This window comes from Siniperca chuatsi, linkage group LG7 (genome assembly GCF_020085105.1).
Source record: "Siniperca chuatsi isolate FFG_IHB_CAS linkage group LG7, ASM2008510v1, whole genome shotgun sequence".
Taxonomy (NCBI): Eukaryota; Metazoa; Chordata; class Actinopteri; order Centrarchiformes; family Sinipercidae; genus Siniperca; species Siniperca chuatsi.
The window spans coordinates 9641086-9665890 of NC_058048.1; the positions used below are offsets into that span (position 1 = coordinate 9641086).

General features: G+C 39.5%; 1 protein-coding gene across 6 annotated transcripts in view; it reads left to right on the forward strand.

The window, feature by feature from the left end:
- The window catches only part of b3gat1a (beta-1,3-glucuronyltransferase 1 (glucuronosyltransferase P) a), a 75654-nt gene that overhangs the window by 47325 nt on the left and 3524 nt on the right, over positions 1 to 24805 (forward strand). For 4 of the 6 annotated variants that reach the window (XM_044202484.1, XM_044202487.1, XM_044202486.1 and 1 more), the window contains 6 exons: positions 8433 to 8606; positions 13563 to 13705; positions 16196 to 16267; positions 16373 to 16884; positions 21445 to 21741; positions 24638 to 24744. In XM_044202484.1, coding sequence (XP_044058419.1) covers positions 13594 to 13705; positions 16196 to 16267; positions 16373 to 16884; positions 21445 to 21741; positions 24638 to 24724 — 1080 coding nt within the window. In that variant the 5' untranslated portion in view covers positions 8433 to 8606; positions 13563 to 13593 and the 3' untranslated portion in view covers positions 24725 to 24744. The remainder of the gene's footprint in view (positions 1 to 8432; positions 8607 to 13562; positions 13706 to 16195; positions 16268 to 16372; positions 16885 to 21444; positions 21742 to 24637; positions 24745 to 24805) is intronic. The other 2 variants (XM_044202488.1, XM_044202490.1) reach the window with 2 other exon arrangements.

The window sequence follows — 24805 nt, forward strand, 5'->3', positions numbered from 1 at the left end:
TTAGCAAATGGAATGACTCACATGTACAGTAAGCATGCGAAATAATAATAGTAATGATGTATCCACTAATTACCAAAGCTATTAAATGAGTCTCCACCTCAAATTGGCTGTCTCCTGAGGGTGGTGTTTTACTGGCAGGTTCAAAGCTAATGACAGCATGTCATAGAGGGACATCACATATACCAACACTCTGACTAATTATGTAATTAAGAAAACACCAGAGATGGACATGAGCAAACTGGCAGCTGTGTTGAGTCCATAATTGTTATGTGCCAAGTTAATCTGCCTCTACATCATACATATCTGTAAAACCTCTACTTATCCTGTGGTAGGTTTTGCTGAGCACGCATGCTGTTCTCTAGCACTTCCCTGATTTGAATTCACACATGTAACCACACTACACTCGACACCTTAGAGCCACCCAGTTTTCTTATGTTGGTCACGGAGCTCCACTCCATTTTCCCCACTGGTTTGTCTCTCCTACCTGAGGCTACTGGTGTCCCCATATGTCATTTTTCATACCATCAGTCATAACTTTCAAATATCAGCTTTCCTTCTTCATGGCTGATGCAGACCAGGACAAGTATTAAATATTTCTCATAAATAAAATCCTATTTGTTTGATTGTGATTAAATCTTCCAAATTCCTTCAGATGACCAACAATTCTAATGCATTGTCAAACAAGTAGTTAGCTTTCTTAACAAAGACTCTCCTTAAGGAAAGTCTTCATACGTCTCTTCATTTTTCAACTCTATTTACCTCAATTATTTTACAGCCCAAACAAACTCTTGGCTACACTGTCACTGCATTGGATCAAATCCCCTAGGTTTAATTAGTGATGATCAGATTCATGATTATATATATTTTCCCTTCATAAGGGCATGTAATTGGGGGACTTTGACGCTGGGGAATCTTTCATCAGAGAAATCCATGGTCTAACCCTCATTAAGGAACTCATAGCTCAGTAGAGCTAGCATGTTGAAGTCTGAGAGCAAGAAGATGCAGTAGAGAGTCGAACACCTAAACTCCCACTCAGGAAGCAGGCTTTAATTAGCTAATGAAGCTGGGAGCTCCCTTTTACAACCTTTGACCTTATGCTGAGGCATAATAATCCTGTGCTTCACAGTGCAAGACATGTCAAATGCGGTTGAAATCAATGCCCTGTACACCAAAACTGATTTTAATGAGATAAACGCTGTGCTGTCCCTTTTACTGTTAGGAACTGTTGAAGTCCATACTCATGAATCATTCCTGGAGACTCTTGAAAGGTTGTAATGTATTGATTTAGTAGTAATTTTTAACAAAAGCCTCCATTTCATGATTGATGTTGCTTGTCATATTGGTGGTACACAAAGGAACCAATGACATTTTTTAAATTTACATTATAACCAAACCTCTAACAGCAACAGTGAGACAAAAAAAACAAAAACAAAAACGAAACCATAAATATGTTATTCATTTCCATAGTCATAGTCAAGTTCACCCTACAAATTAAATTTTGGTCAGTGTTGTTTAAGAAGAGCATTAATTCTCATTAATTAATTCTAAAAACAGTGACTTTAAAGGAACAAATTAGACATTTTGTCAGATACGCTTATATGCTTTCTGGCAGTGAGCTAGATAAGATGTTTGATACCTCTCTCATATCTGTTAGGTAAGCTAACACCAGTAGCCGGTTAGCTTACCTTAGCAGTAAGACAGCTTGACAGCTTGTCTGGCTCTGTCCAAAAGTAACAAAATCTGCCTACCAGCACCACTAAAACTAATTAACACATTATATATAATTCTTTTAATCATACAAAAACTGAAGTGTATGACAATTTGCTGTTTAACATGCAGTTTTGTGACTATTTCTTGGCTTGGCTGAGACTTCAAGAAGTTATGTAATTTTTACTTTGTTTTTTTTCTTACAGATCAAACAAGACATAATGTAAAAGACATAACATGTTCATTAGTGAGCTACAGAGGTGATTTTACCTTTGTTACCTTTGCATTTTGTTACCTTTGGACACAGCCAGGCTAGCTGTTCCCCCCTGTTTCCAGTCTTTGTGCTAAGCTAAGCTGAACGACTGCTGGCTGTAGCTTCATATTTACTGCACAGATATAAGAGTGGTATCAATCTTCTAATAATTCTCCGCCAGAAAGCAAAAAAAGCATTTCCCCATATATCGAAACAGTAGGTTAAACTTGCAAAAGTACAAGTCTGAGATAGTCCTTTGATGGAGTTCTATGCTTTTATTATGTCCAGTCAATACGCATTAGTTTAGTACACCAATGACTGCTATGTTTGACTTACTTAATCAGGTACAGTTTCTAGCAGTCACAATGAGGAAAAACTATGAGGCAGTGCTGTTATTAGTCCGTTCCGTCTCTCCCTGTGGTCTCCCCAAGATGAAATCTCCCTTGACTCCATTCTGATCAGAGCTGAGCTGTGCTGACCCAACATGGCAGGTTCAGGTCTCAGTGGTACCCTTTCCAGTCCTGGTGGGGCTCCTTCAGTCTGCTCAGCCAGCTGTGAGCAGCTACATCACGCTCCCAGGTCCAGCATTGGAAATGTGCCCTGGTCGAGCCAAACTATAAATTAGTCAGGATAAGTTAATGGCAGACTGCACTAGGCTATCCCCTGCAGTTTTGAGCAGAGGAGAACCTACCTGAAGGTGCTCTTAAATCTTTTATCATTGCTGAGGCAGCCTGATCCAGGCATGGACTGCGGCCATCAATCAGGGCCAATGCTCACAGCTAATGGGTTATTCAAGTTTTCCTGAAAATTAAACAGCCATCCTCATCTAAATCAAGCATGAGAAACAGCACTTGCTGCCACACTCTCTGGCTAATTTTTGAATTCATGATTGTAAACAACATAGCTGTTTTTCCTCTCACAGCCAACCACAGTATTCACACAGTTGCTGCCTTCCCTGCATTGCTATTATTAGCTTGACTCAGCGCAGGCAGTTTCATGAGGAGAGGATCAAATTTTGAGACTCACTCCACAGCAGGTTTGATTTAGATTGATGGGACAAGTAACACAAAACTAGCGTGAAGGCGACCTTTCGTTGAACCCAACTCCTAGAACATGAATGATAGCACAGCAAGCTCATTCAAGGCATACCTAAAAGATCTGCCCATTTGTATCATTTAAACAGAGGAAAGTCACATGGAGATCCTTCATAGTTTTTTTATCCCTTTTATAATTATAAGAACTTTAAACACTCGTTCACATTTTGAAAAGCCAAATAATTGCCAACTCTGTTCAAGATTTCAAATTAACATTGTACAGTATGTCATCAGTTCCCCCTCTGCCCACAAATTAGTTTAATTAGTTTGTGAGAAAAAGACAAAAAGTCAAACTGATTCAAACTGCCTCAGTGCACCCCAGTCTTTCAAATACAAGATTGTTCTCGACTACACTGATGAGGCAGCCTCTAATTGTTTATTTTGTCCATTATATTTTACAGTTTCTCTGTCTGAGTCGAAAGGGTAACTAATAAAATGAGCCTATAAATAAAATTGAGTTATTAAATATACTACTCTATGTATAAGCCAATGAAAATTAAATTTGACTTTAAAGGTTGTTAAATTTTATCAAAATTTTGGAGAATGGGAAGTATTACACCTGGGATTCATGCATGCATTCAAACACTCACACACACACTTACCAAAAATAGGAAGTATGAAGGAAAATCTTTAAACAATCTGGATTTTGGTTAATATTCAAATAATATCAAAAACTTTGCTCAGTTCTAAAATTGTTTGTTCAGTCCTGTTTTGAATACACACATAGGCAGAATGTGTGTATATAAAGGCATGTATAGAGTGCCACTTATAATGTCTTACACTGTTCCTACTATCCATGAGGCATTTAAGTATGTAACATTATAAGTTGTCACTTTACATCAAAATCTATCAGTGTCACCAAGCCAAATGCCTGTACATTTATTAAACCTTGTGAGGATGTTATGATGATTCTGTGCCTTGAAATCCAAAACCAGGAGTATGTGAGAAGTGAAATGTCAGAGAAAGCCTAGACAGATCATCTACTCCTGGCTTACTGTACTTCAAAAGCAATTAAGCCTGTTTGAATCAATGCCCACAGATTCATAATTCACATTTAATGACACCTCTAGGCGAAGCTGGTTTTTGGGGCTGTGACAGTAACATCAATAATGATCTATTGCAGCGACTTTGTCTTCTAAGGTTCCCCAGATATTCCTGAAAACTGTTCTGGGCTTTACCAAGTTGGCCAATGAATTCATAAATGAAAGCGAACGATTGAACATACCAGGACACACTATCTCCAGAGAGCCTCTCTTCCCTGCTGACTGGAGAGTACATCAAAATGATGCCATGGCAATGCAAGTAAGAAAAAGATGATGTTATTATTGGTCCTCGGGAAAAAGGAGATGGTCGGGGCCAAGAGAGCTCAGAAGTCAGAGGCAGACTCGATTACAAACTTGGAAACTTGCCCCCGCTTCGTCTTTGAAGACTCAGCTTTACAAATCTGAGAGTGAAGAGGGAGAGGAAAGCGGGAGAATGTGTGAGCCTGCCAGTGCTGACCTGATGGCGCTGATTTACCTGTCAGTGTGAGGAACTGAGTAATACATTATCCAAGTTTTTTTATAGCCAAAACAACAGTAATGCATTTCAAAACATTTCAACGTATTATGTTAAAATGTAATGCAAATATATGTTCATAAAGAGAGCATATTATTGTATTAAATGTTAATTTCACATATAAACTTGTTTCTCTGGAGACTGATACTAAACTGAATATTGACCAGGACTAAACTTGGAGAGGCAGTAATGTAAGTTTTTCCAATTAGAAGAGTTTACTTAGTATTTAGGAACAATTTGACAAGGTTGAGCATGAACGTTCTTTCTTTACCTTGGAAAGCTTAACACAATGTCCACTTCCTAGCTTTTTTCCCCATGCTTTCAATCACATCTTGTGGGCTTTGTCAGCAGATTGAGTTTGCTCGGTTGTCATCACGTGGCTGAGGTAACTTTGGTAATAACAGGAGATAATAGTAAAGTTCACTATCACGTGAAGTCCTATACTTGACAACTGAGCTATTTTCATGAGAATAGAGAAAATGACATTTGTAAGAGGATCTTGAGTTAAGATTTTTTTTGTTAAAGTATTACAAATGAAGATATTTTGGCTACAATATCATTCAGTGACATCACAAAAGTCAATTTCTTTAAACAAAGCCTTTCATAGTAGAAAAGGTTTCAGTCTTAGTACGATGGAACACTCCTGGACGAATGAGGGACTACACCACCAAAGCCTTTCATAATTAGCATTACCAACGTAAGAATGAAAAAAATGGCACATGCTACAAGAATTCATCTTTACCCTTTATGATATGGAATACATTTGTCTTACTGTCCCCCAAAAAAGTCACTTGGAGCATTTTTTGTTCTAGTTGCTGCCTGATGAATCCTCAGAGGGTTTCTTGTATTGTGGTTTTGGGCTTTAGTTGTGTTATTTCCTCTTTGATTTTATAAGTGTTCTGCCTCATGTGTCTTTTGTAGTTTTACTTCCTGTCTTTTTTTTGCTTTTCTGGACAGTTTTGATAGTTCCCCATGCCCTGATTTTTGCTTTGTTTCTTGGACCTTGCCTGTTTTTTTGGAATTTAGAAAACATCCTTCCCAAAAGTCAACTCAGTTATAGGAAGAGTTAAGATTATTTAGAGATCTGAGGAAATAAAACCAAGCAAACCCTATATGGTAACAGTATGGGAATTGTGAGTAAAAGCAACCATGAGTCCATTCATAACAATAAAATCACTGATCATAAAAAGAGACAGCTGTTGTACAACATGAGGTCCTAAAAAAGTGAGAACATTAGACATATACTGTTGTCCAGATCTCCCATCCTTTTTGTCTCACACAGCACCTATTTCTCTAACACACTCAAGCCCACTAGAGAGATGTATTGTTTCACCTCCCCTGCCTCACCTTTTGGGGTTAATGGTGTTAGTTCAACAATCAGTACAACAATTTTCACACATGGCATTGTTGCTGTGATTCTTTATTAATCAGCGGCAGGTGTTCCCTTCACAGCTGGTTAACTCAGCTGATGTGAAAGGCTGTCAAGCTTCATTGTCTGCCATTGGCTGCTGCACTCTGCGGTGCGTATTCTTGCCACATCACACAGTTCAGGTGCCACAGACACAAACAGGCCACCTGGGTGCTTGTGTGGCACAGAGGCCCCACCACCAGTTCCTCTTTACGTAGTTATCTGTTGGTGTTGCCTATTTGTCAGTATTTTACCGCCGGCTGAGCAGAGATGGAGGAAAGTTCTACATTAGTGTGACAAAACAGATTAGAGTAAAATTGATTAGAAACAATGAAAAATGTAAGATGCAGTATTGTTTTGTGTGTGTACATCTATTATCCACTTCAAGTGAGAACAGTGTCCTCTACAGTCAGTTCTGACTGCTCAAGCTCAGTCAGAACCGGCTGTAGAGCACATTGTTCTCATTATCATGTTAGCATGCTAACATGATAATGCTAACATGCTGATGTTTTAGCAGTTGTAATTTTTACCATTAGTTTAAAGTGTTAGCATGCTAGCATTTGCTAAATAGCACTAAACACAAAGTACAACTGAGGCAATTGGAAATAGATAGAAAAACATAGATGTGGCAGGTATTTTGTTATAAACCAAAGTAGCTTATTGGACCAATTACATTTTTGACCTGAAGAGATTACCAAAGTTATTACAATTCATCCTAAGGGGGGTATGAATGTCTGCACCAAATTTCATGACATCCAACAGTTGTTGAGACATTTCTCAAAACCGCAGATGTCAACCTAGTGTTAGAGGAAAATTTAGGGGATCCCCAAAGTCAGTAGGATTCATCCTCTGGGTATCATAAATATAGTGTATGTGTTAAATTGAATGGTAATCTGTCCAATAATTGTTGTGATATTTCAGTTAAGACCAAAGGAGTAGACTGACCGACATTGCCATCCCTGCAGCCATGCCAAGTTTATCTTGTATGGCCCAACTCAGGTCAAATGTGTAAACAACTTAGTGCCAAAGAAGAAATCAAGACTTTTAATGAATGCATTCATATCACAAAACAAACAAGTTTAGCTCTGTGTATTCTGTACATAACAGCAATATGAGTTGCAGCTCCCTTCAGCGGGCAACGGCTGCCACAATGTTTTGTTTTCCCAAACATTTTCTTTCAAAAATTATTTAACACTGACACGCTGCAGTGGCCTGTTGGAGGGTCTGAGATTTTGGCAGGCTGTTGTACTCTACTGTGTTTCCTTCCGTTTAGCTCCATCACAACGCGTAGAAGAGGGGAGTTGTACAGAAATCAGAGCGACAACACTGTCATTGTAAGTTTACATGCTTGACAGTACCTGGCAGCAATTGTAAAGCCTTTCTATCGCTGCTGTTTAGTTATTTTTTTGTCACTACAGTATTTGCTTGTCGCTGTCATAAAAAAGCAAATATTGCAGCTGCACTAACCCATCGTATTCGTCTTTTATTCCTTTTTCCACACAACTGATGTCAACCCTCAGATGCATGATCCTTCACTTTGAGAAATTGGACAATGAGTCAGAGCAATCTGAAAATAGATTGTTCTGAAATTTTGTGCACATCAAACACAAACACCCCCTACTGCATTACTGGGTCACAGGCAATTTGCCTGTTTATACTACAGTGTTCCTCAGTAAAATGATTCTGGGAGTCCTGCTGTTCATTTCCCAAAATCTACATTTTTGCAGTTTATTTGATTCTCTATTACAAAGCCCCTAAAAATACAGTCTTCAGCCATCCAGTTTCGTAGCTGATGCAGCGTGCAGACATCACTGGCTGAGTGAAGGATAAGCCTCCATAGAAGCAATGTTCCCTCAGATGTATTTGAATAAGACATGATGCTGGTTTATTTTTGTAACATCCCTTACCCCATACTGTTGGCAAGCAATGGAGTTGTGACTAACCCTCTTCCCGTTTCCACATTAGCAGAAAAAAAAAGAAAATACTGTCTGCAGTTGGAGTCAATGAGGTAAAATTACTTATCAATATATACAGTATTAAGTATTTCACACACGAGCAAGCACAAGCAGGAGGAGGGATTCCTCTTATGAATTGCAATGATTACTTTATACTGACACTTTTCTCAGCCGCATTAACAGCCCAGGCTCTTTGATGTTAAATAATGAATAGACGTCACACAGCCACACTGCTCATGAAGGTGTCTATAGCCAAGAATCTCTGTAAGGCATTTGACTCTTAAACCCTGTCCAAACTGCTATATTTAAACCTGGCTGACTGTCCTCAAATGTCTCATGCTGGTGTGAGCGAGAGACGCAAGGGGGCACATGAAGGTACACACTGTGAAAAGAAACAAAGAAACACTCACAATCTGTCATCACTGAATCATATTCACTAAAATGTCATTATTTTACAGGTCTGGACTCAGTGTTGCCTGTCTGCGTGAGTAGACACGGCAGAGGAAGAGGAAAAAGAAATGGTCGGCTGAAGTGTCATGGAGGATGTCACCTCTACGTAGCTTGTCCAGTATGCAGTGTGGTCTTCCCAGCTGCGCATCACCAGTGGTGCCATGATCCAGTTATAACTGTGGGTGAGCATCCAAAGCCATGTTTCATTCAAATGCTGGTATTAACCATATGCAAGCGATGTTATTAAATGGGCCTTCCACTGATTTTACACATCAAGGTCAGTTGACTGGTCACAAGAAGTACTACTCAACAGTTTTATAATGTTTTCTGTGTCTCTGGAGGAGATTTGTCAAGTCTGAGAAAATAAGCCTGATGATGTCACAGTGATGTAATCAGGGCTATCTCGGTTCAGAGACTACAAACTGGAGGTGTGGAGTTTGAAAGATGTGGGTAATTACCAGGCAGGGAGGGTCTAACAAAAGTTGCTATTGAGTTGCTATTGTAGGATACAATGTTTTGGGATCTTGACTTATACAAGTATAAAAGTCAGGAAACTCTGCTGCTTCAATTTTGGCCATGCTAGTTTTAACATCTCTCGTGTGTCCTACAACTTTCTGAAAGTGCAACATTAATATGCTGGAGTATCCCTATTAAGGCACTCTGTATTTGCTCCCCCTTGAAACTGGCTTTTTGGATCAAAAAATGACTTGGGCCAAGAATTCGATCGAAAATTATTTTTCTAGGTTTTCTGGGAGAAACTTCTACGTTTTCTCCCATTTCTCTAATTTTTTAGCCACCATTATAAAGCTAACAGAGACAGATAATTCCCAATACCAAGGGCATATTCGCAAGGTCAAGAAATCCATTTCACATAAAATGTAAGCAATAGCAATTTTGTGTGACGGGTTGATGTTCAGAAATAGTGGGGGTTTGTTACTCAAATTAAGTGGGGAAAATATTGTATTAGCTTCTAATAGAGTAGGCATAGGTTTTCACATATTTATGTAGGCCAGCTTTTATAAGCATATGTAAAATAACTGCAATTCAGGTGATGATGAAAAGGTATAAAAGATTAATTTTTCTGTAGCATTTACAAGGTCAAACCTTTTTCTTTAAAAAAGTGCATTGAGTACTTTTTTCATATGGTGCTTGAAGATTGTGTATCTTTCATCAAAAACATGGCTCAAAGGGATGTGTTTACTGTGTTTATCAGTGAAATTCCCAAACCATTCATTCAAGGACTTGTAATGTGGGTAATGTCATTTTCTGTACAACTTATTTTACTTCTATGTAAGTATGCAGAGCCACCCACAATATGACTTCCACAGAGGACTTCACTGTAAATCATCTCTCCTCTGAAGTAGAAAAAAATACAGCTTTGAAACTTTGCAGGACCAATTTCTTTATCAGCAGAAAGCATGTACTATGTATGGTGAAGGGTTTGTGTTAGAACTATTCACACTCATGCCGTTCTCACCTGACGGCTTGGGCAATAATGGTATATTTATTTACAGAGCTCAATAAACATAATTGGCATGTACAATTATGTTAATCCTCAATATACTGCCACCTTCCCCAGCAGTGGGAGCAGGATCAGTGTGGGAAATGTGATGACTTGTTTTCTCATGTGTAAAGCTGAAATGAATACTCTAAACACCTGTGCTCACATTATGTCTGTTTTCCTCCTTTGTTTAATTGAGCAGATCAGTTAATAACTGCATTTTTACAGTTAGGCCTCGGCATAATGCCAGAAGCCCATTAAGAAGGAGGAGAGACAGAACCTGAGAGAGATGGGGGGGGGTCTGTCACCCTTCAATTCAATGTAAATGAGCTGTGTGGCAATGCAGTACAGTACAGGGAATAGACACATAAATAGAGTCTGAAATATAATGATACAATCCAAAACAAACCAACTACACAATTTGAAACATGATGTAATAATGTTTGCTGAGACTGTGCCAGAGGTATTGATTCAACTCAAAAGTTTGGATGAAATCACTGTATGTGGCATATAAGGTGTTGTATAAGGTGTCTCAATATCACACAATGTAGAATCAATGTATATAAGCTGAATAATGTTAATTTGTCCTTTTCACAACAACTTCTGGCAGACTATTGCATACACATACAGCTGGAGGGGAAAAAATGGGTCTCATTCATGAAACATGCAATTTGTGCATAAAATGTTAAAAGAGGAAGGCGTGTGTTTAAATGCCAGTCCTCTTTCACTCCAGCTCTTTAAAGGTCTGGCCCTAAATTTTTTATTCAACTATAAATTTGAATACAATTGACTCCTCTCCTGAACAGCGATTGTCCAATCATAGCTTAGCAACTTGGCATGGCAGGTCTGTCACTTGTGTCTGTCTGCTATAAGCTTCAACTTAACCCAGCCTTACTTATATAGGCCAAGGAACACGTCTTTAAATAATTACATCAACACGATAGTTGGTAGGGTAACAGGTTAAGTTAAAAAATAAAATAAATGCCCCGTTCATGGCTAGTACATCCACAGTGAAGTAACTTGTTTCCCCACTGTGTGGAAGCAGGTCCTGGAGGCTATCAGAGTTTATGGTAACGTTAGCAGCTGCCCTGCTCTTCATTGTATTTGGTTAACACTCTACACTTTTTCCATATCGTATTATATAATAAATATCATATATATTTCTTTATAATGCTACTTTAGCTTATACAACTCTTTACTCTGCAATACATGAAGAAAAACTTGTCTTTATTTCCATGTCTTCTACATGGATCATCAGCAGTTGAGGATGCTGACTTTTGCCTGGGATATGTAGCTTTAGCCTCAGTGTTTTAGTATGATATCATGTATGTAGTCATCAAATGCAAATTTAAGACCGTTCTCATTTTAGAGTGAGTCAGCAGGAAACATTAAAGTCGGCTGGAGACAGTGTTTTCAACCAACTTGTGGAGCTAACGCCCTAACCCCAGTTTGTGCCTTTAACTGGAAATGTTTGAAAAACCCAGAAGGTTGTTCAAAAACATTTGAGAGGCACAAATTGGGGCAATTGGGTACCCATGATCCATTGTTTACATTTAAATCACAAATTGTACCTTTACTGGAGGAGGCAGGAACAGTTGGTGGCAGTAGTCTGCCATAAAAAGTAGCATTAAGCCATTGAGAGGACAAGAAGAGGAGAAGAGTGCAAGGTGATATAAACAGTGCTGATGTCAAATGAGGTCAATGAGTTAATTTAATGTATTTAACAAGTCTGTTAGACTTAAAAAAAACACAATGCATTGAAACTAACCCTTTTAATAAATGTGGACATTACATTAGCTACTTAGCCTTTTCAACCATTTCTCATTACCATTTCAATCAAATTGTGACAGATCATAAATACACTGACATTCATTTGTACTGTAGATGCTATTTCAGTTAATTTCCAGTTAATGTCTTTAATGCTGTAATTAGATTTTTCAAAGGGATACAAAGCTGAACCAAATAATCTGGACTCAGAGGAAAGGGCACATTTGCCAGTCAACCCGCAGTCTGGTGACATCATTTCCTGCCATTTGGCCGGTGAATAGTTTCACCACTGGGCATGAAGTCACTGCCCCGTCCTCAGCAATGGCACCGATGAGCTCATCAGGTTGGCAGCGGGCACAAGCTCCTGCTCCATGGTCTCCTCCAGTGGCTTTGACCTTCCTTTCATTGGCTGTGACACACTCATAGCTGCAGTTTTATTTTACAACCTTTATTCTTTTAACTTCTTACAGTTTTTTGCATAGGTTGAACAACAATCACCTGCTCCATTATCACTCTTAATGTCTTTTTGTGAGGCTTTAATGGCGGAAATAATACTACATAAATAAATAATAAGATCATAAAAAAGGGGTTCTCTGCAAGTTTAAGTTCCTCTGTTAAGTTACAGAGTTTCACAGCATTCTTCTTCTCCTTTACTTTCAGTGATAAGAAGTTATGACACAGTTGTGTTTTCAGAAAACAATTTTTATGTAAAAAGAATTTTCCAAGAATAATAATTAAGTTCATTGCTAAGTCATGTGTTCCATCTTTCATAAACAGACCAAAAATCACATTTTCTTTTGTTAATTGAGAGAAATTTTAGGAAATAACCAGTAAAGCAAGTCTTCCCAAAAGGCACTAGTATTACATTCATAAAGTAAATTTTCTGTTGTTTCAATGTGTTCATCACAGAATGAGCAACTGCTATAATCTAAATTGATATCTTAAAAATTCTCCAGAGGGATATATTCCGTTAATTTTTTTTAAAAAAGTAGACTTCCTTCACTTTTGTTGCAATTGGAAACTTCCTCATCTTTGGAAAAATATTGTAAAATTGAATTTCTGTTTGATGAAAATGCATATAATTGCTTGACAAAGGCTTTCCGGATTGTGGTGTTGGGCAGTTATAGAATAGTGAGAGCATCTCCATTCACCAAAAGTTTAGGAAGATGCGGATTTACATTACTTTGACATAAGTTATAAGACATCATAATTATAGACTGTGGGATTGCTTTGATAACATTATCATACTGTTTTCGGTCATTTAAATTCAATTTTGAACAAAAAAATCTCATATGGTATAATGCTTCCTGTGTTTTCCAATAAGTGCTTTACAGACCATATTCCTTTCTCTAGCCATTTTTTTTATAAAATAAGGATTTATTTCTAAATACCATATACCTACAATTCCACAGTGAAGTCTTGCGGAGACTTAAATTGTACTTGTAGATCATTTTCCAATAGTAATCTACCTGTTGATGAAATATAATTAACAGGGAGCTTTTTTTTAGGTCATAATCACATCTAAGAAGGAGGTTGATGCCTCCTAGTTTCATGAAAATTTGGCTTGGGATATGGACCTTTGCCTTTAACATGGGAATTGACAGTGAGGAAAATACTTCCGGGAGTCAGTTGAAAGCCCGTTGCGTCTCATATAGATGCTAAAGGGTGCCTTGTGCATCTGTATGAGACGCCAAGGGGCCAAAGCATCTGTATTTGACGACCTGGGAATAAGAACGGGTTGGTCCTCCACTGTCTAACATGGTGTTTCTGAGGCAATTAATGATAAGTAAGGTCCTGTGAATGTACCCCTCCATTCCCAAGTGTTATAAAATGCAGAATGAATGGTAATACATCCATCTTTTTTCTCCAGGTAATGCCGAGCCAAATAACCAATCCTGGAGATGCCGAAGAGAAGAGATATTCTTGCCATTGTGTTGATCGTGTTACCCTGGACTCTGCTCATCACTGTTTGGCACCAAAGCGCTATAGCTCCACTCCTCGCCATCCGCAAGGGTACGCAGTGCACTGCACTCCACTGGCAATATCAAACCTGAAGTGCGTCCTCGAACCTAACACTCCACTTCAGGTTTAGACAACAGGTCGTTCATTCAGAGGCACTCACTAACCATGACCATCAGCTTCATCAGAGCTCAATAACACTTGCCTAGTCATTGTAAACCTCATCAGTGTGGATTGTTTATTTGCATGATGAAGACTTAAGTTACCACCACATATACGCTCTCATACATATAGGAGTTATTATTTTAATCGTATCTATTCGGTCTGTCAGTTGAATAGAATGAATTGTTCAGCTGCGTTTAATCTGCATAAATTTTTCTTCTGTTGATAATAACTTGAGCAGTACAGTATGTTATGAAACAATGTCCTTTCACAGCATTCACAGCCTATCCACTCACATGCCTTGGCCCATCAATCCATATTTTCTTCTTGGTGTGACGCTCAACCACACGCACACACAGCATGCAGTATAAAACCGCATGTCGATCATTCTTTTTATCCATTAAGGTTTAAACTATTCCCCAATTTCACTCATTCAATTTCACTGGAAATGAATTTCATAGTTTGTTTAATCAGCAATTTGACATAATAAATGTCTGCTCGATTAGCTTCATGGAATATCTTGCGGCCACGTGTAATATCAGCAGTACACCAGTCTTAGAATCATTAATACACTCATGAGCATCCCAATCATCCCCCAGAGACCACAAACCAACCGTGTGAAATGTCAAGCATGTTGCAGAGTAAACAAACCCAAATTACACTGACAGCAAATCAATAGAGCTCTTTTCCCTGTTGTTATAATGTCTGAATGCACGTACAGGGGTTAACAAACAAAACAGGTTTACACAAATGACCCAAGGCAGTCTGGAGTCAACAGAAGTTACAAATTATATTAAATCATTTGTTTTACAGTTTATCTACACACCTAAAATAGTGTCTGAATAGTTGACAATCATAGAAAAAATTGCCAAAAAAAGTGTACTAATAAATATTTTTTCCTCACCAAATTCCCTTTTATGAAAAAGGTGTTGACAATTAAATGCATACAGTAATTTTAATATCTTATGCGATACAGTGAAGACACACACAAAAAAAAAGTGCTAGTGCTATCTGACCCAGCTCTACACACAGGCTTCCTTTTGTGTGCTCTTAAAAGAGAAGCTAGAGGTTTTTTTGGCAGCGTGCTCGCTGGCAGCCGCTGCTGAACATCTGGCCATCAGCAGATTGTGTTAATCTATGTGCCGCAGGAAAATCCTCCTTATGTTGGAGGTGCGAATGGAGCTCAGGCAGAACAGTGACAAAGACTGCCATTAGCTGTGGCACAATGAAAAGAAATTAACAACCTTAATGATTCTATAATCATATACTATTCATCATGACCAAACTATTGGGGACAACATATCACAGCCTCTACCACTGGAGTCCACTCAATGTGTCAGCTGACTGATTCACCACAAGTCTTAAGTAAGCGGTCACATTTTTCTCATATTCAAAATTATAATTACCTTTGTACAGAAGAAAGAAGCAAGAAAAAAGCTGTGTGTTAGTAGTATAACATTCACTACTGTAGTGCTGCAGCTGCTGGGAGCTTTAATTATTAATTCTGTGTAGTGACCGTCAAATGTCAAACATGACCACAAAGGCTGATAACCAGAGAATCTCCCTGAACATTTGTAGTTTGCACTGACCCTATGTGCCACTCTAAAATAGTGAGTATCTTTTTAAGCTTTTTAACAGCTGGACAAAAGCGACACCCAATATAACCTCCTTTCCCTTCACCCCTGTTTTAAACAAAAACCTGAGTTAACACCTAAAAAAGCCTAAAACTAAACAAAAATTGCTACAAGTCTTTTAGAACTTTATGCATAAACAAGGTCTTGCTAGAAAGAATACTCCCCAAGGTTTCTTGTGAAAGTGTTAAAACACTTTATGTGTTGTCCACCCAAAACAAAAGTCATTGTCTGTCTGACCACCTGCGGCTTTTGTCTGTACAGGTCATTGAACACAATGAGGCTACAGACAAAACACCAAACAATAGCTGCTTCAAATTCTGACAATTCTACAGTGTTTTTAATGTTTGTTTATCTCAGTTTGGTATAGTTCACCAATTCTAGCTCAAATACTGAAAAATGAGCAGTTTCCTACTTTTTAATTTGTGTTTCATGTTATCTGAATTTCCAGACTCCATATAACCAGTGTGCATAAAAGTGCAGTAACCACCACTGTAGACATGTATGTTTGAGTAGAGCAGAATAACCAAATAATCGCAGAGGATGAGGGAGTCTGTGATGGAGTCTGAACATAAAAAGACGGCATGTCAGCTGGATCCACATACCCACTTTTTGCTTTCTTTATAAAGAAAAGCCCAAAGGCAACGCTGGGGGAATAGCTGGACTCATCTCTCCCCTCCCTTTCCTTGCGCTGTCTCTCTGTCCATCAGCTGTGTTATCCTCTCACGGTGCCTGCTTTCACTTTTTGCAGCCTGTCACCACCTAGTAAAAGAGATCTTTATCATTCCAGAGAGGCTTGCAGTCCGCCACCACCGGCTCTCAGGTACACTTTACCCCCACTGGGTTTAAGTCACCTGAGGCAAATATACAGAGGGCAGCCCAAGGTTGCACTAATGCCTTACATGTCTTCTTATCCCCAAATCTGCAGATGATGGCGTCGAGGGCAAGAGGGAGGCGGGTGGCCAGGCGCAGGACTCCAAGGAATACTGTGCCTCAGATAAGGACATTGTGGAGGTGGTGAGGACAGAGTATGTGTATACGCGGCCGCCACCCTGGTCCGATGTGCTGCCTACCATCCACATCATCACCCCCACATATAGTCGACCGGTGCAGAAGGCGGAGCTGACACGGCTGGCAAACACCTTCCTCCACATTCCCAACCTGCACTGGATCCTGGTGGAGGACTCCCAAAGGAGAACGCCTCTTGTGACGCGGCTCCTCCGAGAAACAGGGCTTAACTACACCCACCTCAATGTAGAGACGCCCAGGAACTATAAGCTGCGGGGTGACACTCGGGACCCCAGAATCCCCAGGGGGACCATGCAGAGGAATCTGGCCCTGCGGTGGCTGAGGGAGACCTTCAATGCCAACAGCAGCCAAGCTGGAATTGTCTACTTTGCGGATGATGACAACACGTACAGCCTGGAGCTGTTTGAGGAGGTCAGAGCTGGTATACAACATCACTCCTGCTGCTCACTCATCACTCATGTTCATTTCATGCATTTTTTCTCAACTCATGAAATGGCTAGAAAATGGCAAGCAAGACAAAGCCCAAAGATGGAGTATTGTTTGATCCAAACAAAATGTTTCTCAGAGCAGTGCTGTGATGAGTGGACGTTTGCTATGTTACATCAACAGCAAACAATGGCTAGCATGTACAGGTAGCAGAATTAGCTTCATCATAGTTGTTTAAGTGTTCTTATAGATCCCAGTGTAGCTACATTTACAAATGGAAGTCCCGCCCAGATTCTTACCGTAATCCAATCACCTCTAACCTTGAACAACCCTCTAAAGTATTTCCAACTTAACAAGCGTAAACCCAATCATCTAAAGCTGATACCTAACCTCCCTCTTTGGTACTCAAACAGGAGGTTTGAACTCACTAGGTATGTTCCCAAATCTGCATCACTATTGAAAATTCTCAAGCTCCATCCACCTTTCAATTGCTGCACCGCCGATGTCCACTTGAGTTTCAGAAAGACAAACCATGTGCAGACATCATGGTGGGTGATTCAGGGGGCCTGGGAGATGGAATGGTTCCCGGCAAAAACACAGAAGCCAGCAGGTTTTGCCTATTTAGAAAGCTTGAAAGCTCAGCAGCCATTCAGCTAACAGAAGAATGACTGGAATTAATCAGGAAAGCCAAAAAAGAGTGAACCCTCAGCAATATATTATGGTCATTTTGTGCAAAGATCCAGTAAAATAAAACTGACTGCACTTTTAAATAGAAAAGGTTGAGGTGGACAAGTATTATATTGTGTCTTTTTTTAGTGCATGGCATAAACATTAGAAGAAAAAAAAGGATATTGCCAATGATACTCTGTACTGTGCATGTGTACTTCATTTTGAGTCATATTGGATCAGGAAAAAAATACATGTCTACGTGCACAAATGTAAATGTTTACATTTTAAATTGCATGCTTTCTTGTGGATCCATCCCTGTAACTTTAGTTCAATATATTAAAGTATATATTAAGTGAAATATATTAAGTGAAACATACAAAACGGCACTTCCCAGCCATATACTGGAAGCATTTTTTTTGGCTCTTAACAAGCACAGTCAGGGATCTGGAGTTAGTGGAGAGAAGTTTGGGCATGTAATCAGTACATCTCAGGCCATCCATCTTGACATCAGTTGAATTACCTGAGCGGACACGGTCTAGGTCCTCTGAGTATTAGCCTCAAGTCTTGTTAGTAGAGCAGACAGGGTCCGTAGTAAATGGAGCGCCGAATATTGACGGGGCCTGTCATTACCTTTCTCTGGGAATCAGCCGAAGTGCTTCATCTCCCTCAGAGGCCTTCCATCACCTCCAGCAGGCCTATTTATGGGCCAGAGTAACGGCCCTGAGGGGGGGAGAGAGAGACAGGTGGAGAGGGAGAGACAGAGACAGAAAAAGAATAAGAGAAGGTGACAGCCAGATAGACAGAAAGCAGAGCATTGACTGCAACTACAGTATAGTCTGCTGACCCCATAGTAAAAATTCAGAGTGTCTCAACAGCTTGAAAACAGATAGGTGTTTAAGTGACTCCTCCAGTGTGGAGACAAGGTTGAAAGAGTGATGTACACGGCTCCATGTGTTAAAAATAGGCTCATCATTTTCTCCTGGTTAATCTAAAGTGAGCTAATTCTTTGATTTTGAGCAATTACATTCAAATCTAATGTAAAAAACAATTTAAACCAGTGAGAAGTACAGTAGTTACATGCTGACAAGCTGTTGGCATCAAACCAAATGAAAATACAGTTGAACAAAGGGAAACCTCTCTGCTGTTTAAAAACTGAAATGACATGAGACCAGAGACAGTTGCAGCCCACAAATATTTTCACTTAAAGCACATTTGTTATGCTTTGAACATAAATGCCACATCTGGACATAGGGACAGTTTAAACACATGCAGGAGTGGTTGTAACATGTTTCAATTGCACCAAATGAATTAATCTCAAAGTCAAAAAATGAAAATCAGTGCAGTGAGTTTTTTATTTTTTTTTTAGGTTTACACTACAGCTCACAGCATGTGATACTGTATAGGTTGACAGTAATGAAAGCAGGGAGTCAGTGCAAAAGCAGTGTGCTGAGAGAATGCATAACTTTCATTCAAGTTACATAAACTTAGCCACCTATTCATTTCATACCCACAGTGTGAATACTATCTCACTCTTTTGGTGGCTTACAGCATACAGTTCTTTATTAAATGCATACTTTCTAGGCCAGGCCTTAAAAAAAAAAAAATTAAAAAAACTTCATGAAAAATTCATTCCTCACAGTACATCACCGTGTAAAGAACCACATGAATTATTGAGGCTTCATAAGAAATATTTATGTTAAGTTATTTACTGTTAAGCATGTGCTGTTTTTTATCAACACTCTCTGTTCTCAGTTTCAGCCTTTAAGAATAAATGTCAACAACTTGAATCCAGGAGAATGGAGCAACCACATAATCAGAAAATATTGTTAGTAATGAAAATATCATGGTTGTATCATGATTTAAGGTATTTCATTAATATAAAAAAATAAAACTGAGTCACTGCTTTTCTTTATTGTATGTTAAAAAAACACTTAATTTGGAATTTAGATAGACAACTGGCTCCCTTTGCAATGCAAATTGTGATATCCATCAGCTTAATTCTGCATATTATAAGCTGTAAAAACACATTTTTGATTAAGACAATCTAAATAATGAAATGGAAATTTAACCAGGATCTTATAACCTAAATAACTCCAGCACTTTTCTATTGTTTGGACAAAGACTTAAATCCACAGACTCCTCCAAAGGCAGCAGTGGATGACAATTCTGTTTTGTTTCATCATCTCTGCACTCTTAAGGACTGATTAATGTAATAACCTGGATGCCTGCCTTTTTTCGCTCTTAGAATTTGGGATTTCTTCTCTGAGTGGAGCAGGAAGTAGAGCTTAAATGCACACAGAGGCATTCAAATACAAACTGTAGCAACAGTGAAGAAAAAACTCTGTACAAACACATCATATTCACCAGAATGGGGCAAGAGGAAGCATTTTCATTTGCTTTTTTTACTCTGGCTGATATTCCCACCAGAGGCAGCAGGCGGAACACTCATTTTCACATTTTCAGTATAGATGGGAAATGACAAGCCTCTTGACATTGCCTGCAGAGAGCCTGATTTATGCTTCCTTTTCATTTAAGTTGTACGTATGTCTTTGAGGGAAGCAGGCAGGTGACGTTTGGGCAAAATGGTCTGGTGGCTGGATTCATTTGTGGCCTGGCTACAAAAAAGCAGGCAAAATAACCTTGAGGAAGGCACTTAAACAGAGCTCCTCAGCATCCAACAGCAGTTTTTTGTGAACTATAACCAGGTGTTGATATAGGAAACAAAAAAAAAATTGCTGACAAAGCACAAAAAAAAATGAAGACAGGTGTGTGTGTCAGCCAAAATAACATGTGATCCAGTGTATACAATGATAGCAGCTCAATAACATGGACACATGCATATAAGCACTTTAGCTCTCATCCACCATTAACACCCAGAGCTCATTAAGACCGAACATCCTGCCAGATCTTATCTAGGTGCCTGGCACAGTTGTTTTCCCTAAAGCTCAAATCCACAGATTCCCATAAGCCCCCAGCTCGCTTGATGCTGTTCACACTCTGATCCCCTGTACTGACCACACAGCAGCCCATCAGATCACACACCAATCTAACGCAGCAGCTCATGTAAATGTGCATGTGATTTGTACAAACACACATTTAAAATACACAATGCATGCTTTAACAAATACGCGTGCAACATGGCATAGACATTTTCTGTATGCATGCTGTTAAGCATGTAAGCACAATATATCTTATACCCATAGACACACATACTAGATACTGTACATGCACTTGCACCTTTATTTTAAATAGACCTTCCACCAGAGAGGCACCAGCATCATTATCTCTGCTGCATTGAGTTTGATTAAATGACTCTGCTGTTTCTAAACCTTCTTCTTCCCTCATTGTCAAAACGTACCTTTTATGACTGCAGCAGCTCTTGCCAGAATGGCAAAGACTCACTGAGAGGCAGACAAAGAAAAGGGCGGCAAGATCGTTTGATGCTAGAAGATTAAAGGACAAAAAAAGAGGAGGATGGCGGTGCTCTACCTTAAAGTATGTCCTCAGCCAACCAGCGACTAGAGCCACTTGCTCTAATGACTTGGCTCCTTCAAAGCCTCTTGGCGCTGTCTGCGTTTACTCCCTTTAAAGATGGTTGTGTCTAATTATCTCATTGTAGGGCAGCTGTTGAACAGTGTGTGTGATCTGCTTTGATTTAACAGTGTGTCAGCTGCACATGGCACAATGGCTTGGTCAATATTCACTGTCCTTTAGAATGAATAATAACAGCAGCTCTAAAAACCCTCTGTCCATGCTCTGCTGTAACGCTGGCAGCTGATGCTCAAATACTGTGTATCAATGTCATGTACGCATTTTCAGCAGACTAATTCGCTCTTTTCCTTCCTCCACTTCTCTTCTTGACTTTCCTCTTGCTAGATGAGATCGACTCGGAAAGTTTCAGTGTGGCCTGTGGCTTTTGTGGGCGGGTTGCGGTACGAGTCCCCCAAGGTCAATGCAGCCGGAAAGGTCTATGGCTGGAAAACGGTGTTCGACCCCCACCGGCCCTTTGCCATCGACATGGCTGGCTTTGCCATCAACCTGAGGCTCATCCTCTTCAAGCCACAGGCGTATTTTAAGCTTCGTGGGGTGAAGGGAGGCTACCAGGAGAGTAGTTTGCTCCGGGAACTTGTCACACTCAACGACCTGGAGCCTAAAGCAGCCAACTGCACTAAGGTAAGTTCCTTTTTCTAATGTTTACCACTGCTAAGCAGCTTGACTTGAGAAGTTAGTAGTTAAGGAATTTGCTTTGTGAGGATGGTAAAAACTGGTTTTGAAGGAATCAAACTTGCTGTAACCAGTGGTGTCAATACATCAATGTAAAAATGGTTTAGGTCCTGCATTAAAAATCCTACTGAAGTAAAATGTACCTGAAGTATCAAAAGTAAAAGACTCATTCTGCAGTAAAATGGACACCAATGATGCATCAGTGTAATCAGCATTTTACTGTTGTGGCTGGTGTAGGGGGAGCTAGTTTTAACTATCTTTATATACAGTTAGGTATTAGTCTAGTGGCAGTGGTTCTCAACCTAGGGGTCGGACCCCTCCAAAGGGTCACAAGATAAATCTGGAGGGTCGGGAGCTGTTTAATGATGTAGAAAAGAAGTAAAAGTTCTGATACACAAATCTGTTTTAAGTTTTTGGACTTTTATCTAATCTTTACTGTTTTTGTGAAATATTAGATATTTTGACCTCTTTGGGCCTCAGAGTTATTTAGATCAAACCATCTCAGATGTTTTGAGGGAAAATGTCTCTTTAATGGAACTGCTAACAACTCATAGACATCTGAATAACACGGAGCCCCGACTACACACTGCTTTTAGTAAGAGGTCACAAGCCAAACAGGTCGGGAACAACTGGTTCAGTCTTTAACAATACATTGTATTTTATAAGCTTATCATATGTGTTTTGAATGTAAACTCTTAATCTGTAATGTAATGAGTAACAGCCATAAAATAAATGTAGTGCAGTAAAAAGTACAATATTTTACTTTTATTTATATACTTTTGTAGTGGAGGAGAGGTATAAAAAAGCAGAAAATGGAAATATTTACTTTCCACCTCTGACTGTAGCATACTAATAACATCACCTGCATACCAGGTGACAAAACCTTGAAAAGGTCTTGTTAAATCTGTCATGGTAAAATACATTTTACCAATAATTCAGATTCAGAGGAAAGAAAGTGGAAAGAAACCACCATCTATTTGTTCACAGTGTTGAAATCAGGCCCCCTACTGAATGTCACCCTTAGCAACAGAGAGAATTATTATGTTTTCATACGTTATGTAATAACAAACTTTGTAGCTTTACACTACTAACACCATTGCAAGCACCCTGCATAGATGATGCAAGACACAGTGCTACTCATAACCAAAACCACAACGAAACTGTGACTTCCCATAAACAATGAATCAAGACAGCAGGAGAAGCTACTTCCAATATGGCTCCTTTATAAGACATAAGACTGAATGAATTATTAAAGGAATAGGTTGACATTTTGGGAAATACGCTTATTCACTTTCTTGTTGAGAGTTATATAAACTTTAGTTAGGTGCAGGTAGCAAATAAGTGCATTTCCCAAAATGTCAAACTATTCCTTTAAAATAAGACCAAATGACATTGAACCACAGCACTTTCCTTAAGGAGAAACTTAAAATGTTCTTGCAAAATTACACAATTGTTGTTTGTTAGCAGCAAATGAGCTTGTTTTCCTTGATCACCAATCAGGATAACTGGGTATATCTTAAGTTATTGATGCCTCAAAGTTACTTGATTAAGCTCCCTAAGCTGAAAAAAACAAAACAAAACAAAAGTCCACACATTTGTTAGGCTACTGGTTTGCAAGTCCTCTCCTATGTTTCTCTTCACCAGTATAATAGGCAAGAAATTCATGTATTTCTCTGCAAGAAATTCCATAAAACATGATGATTTTCTAATGTTCAGAATTATTGTAAATTTGTTGCTGAAAAGTTGGATACCATCGATTATATTTCTCGCACTGTCCACACACACACACAAGCTTGAGGGTAGCAGCAGCAGCAACGTTCTTCTCCATGCGCACTCCACCATCCCTGCCTTTGCTCTGGGTCACATCACTAAGCTTCTCTTTGGGTGAAGAGGAGTCAGGCAGAGGACTTTAGCTAGCCAGTATCCACACTGCAATCACAAAGAGAGAGGGGGGAGAGAAAGATACTTTCAGCCAGCTTTTTCTCCTGCTCTCCCCCAGCCATTCAGAGGGGTAAATGAAAAGAGGGGATTCAGGGAACGGCTGAGAGAGCGGAATTGGAGTTGGGGGGAACAGGGAGGTAGGGACGTCACACTGATTACAGATGAGCACAGGGACGGACAGAAGGGCGGGAGGGAAAGAGGGAGAAAAAAATGGAAAGTCGTGCGTGGGCATCTCTCTTCCTTATAATCTACCACTTCAGATTCAAGCACACCTGAGCAAAGTGGGAGTGGGTTCCTGGCACATCTCAAACACACCCTATGCATAATTCATGGCCGCCGCCACGGAGAGATGAAAGGAAGGAGGGTTCCAACACAGGGAAGAGGGAAAATGAGCTTGACACTTTTTGCCCCCCCCCCTTTCCTTGTTCCCTTGCCATCTTTTTCCTGGATGTTTGTCCAGCCTCTAGGGATAAATGAACCCAGTCTGATAGCTTGGTAGCACAATAACATACCCAGAAGAACTGTGCAAAGAACTGTAGTGCTACTGCAAAGGCAAAAAGCTCATATGTACTGTGTTGAAACATTTTGAGTCGGCTGTCATTTGAAGGTAGCCATTATCCTCTGGTCAGGAGAGGACTTTATATGGGCCAAGCTGTGAGGGCTGTGCCATATTTGTAAGATAACACACTCGTGCAGTCCCTCTTCACTCCCTTCTAATGCAGGGTTCACGCTCAAGTAGCTCTTTACACATAGACAGGTCCTGTTGGGAGCTATAACCAGAATTGACTGTTTTGAAGAACATGAGGCAGAGTGAGAGCTGAAAGGGAGAGTAGACCGAATGAGTGCATTAAGGGAACAGCATGTTACTAATGTTGCTGCTGTTTGCGTTTTGTTTTCTCACCAGATACTTGTTTGGCACACGAGAACGGAGAAACCCGTCCTTGTAAACGAGGGGAAAAAAGGATTCACAGACCCCAATGTAGAGATCTGACCATTTCCCCTCAGACCACGGTAAATAAATAACATTTTATACATTGTGAAATACCTTCTATTACAGACCTGAACCCTCTTT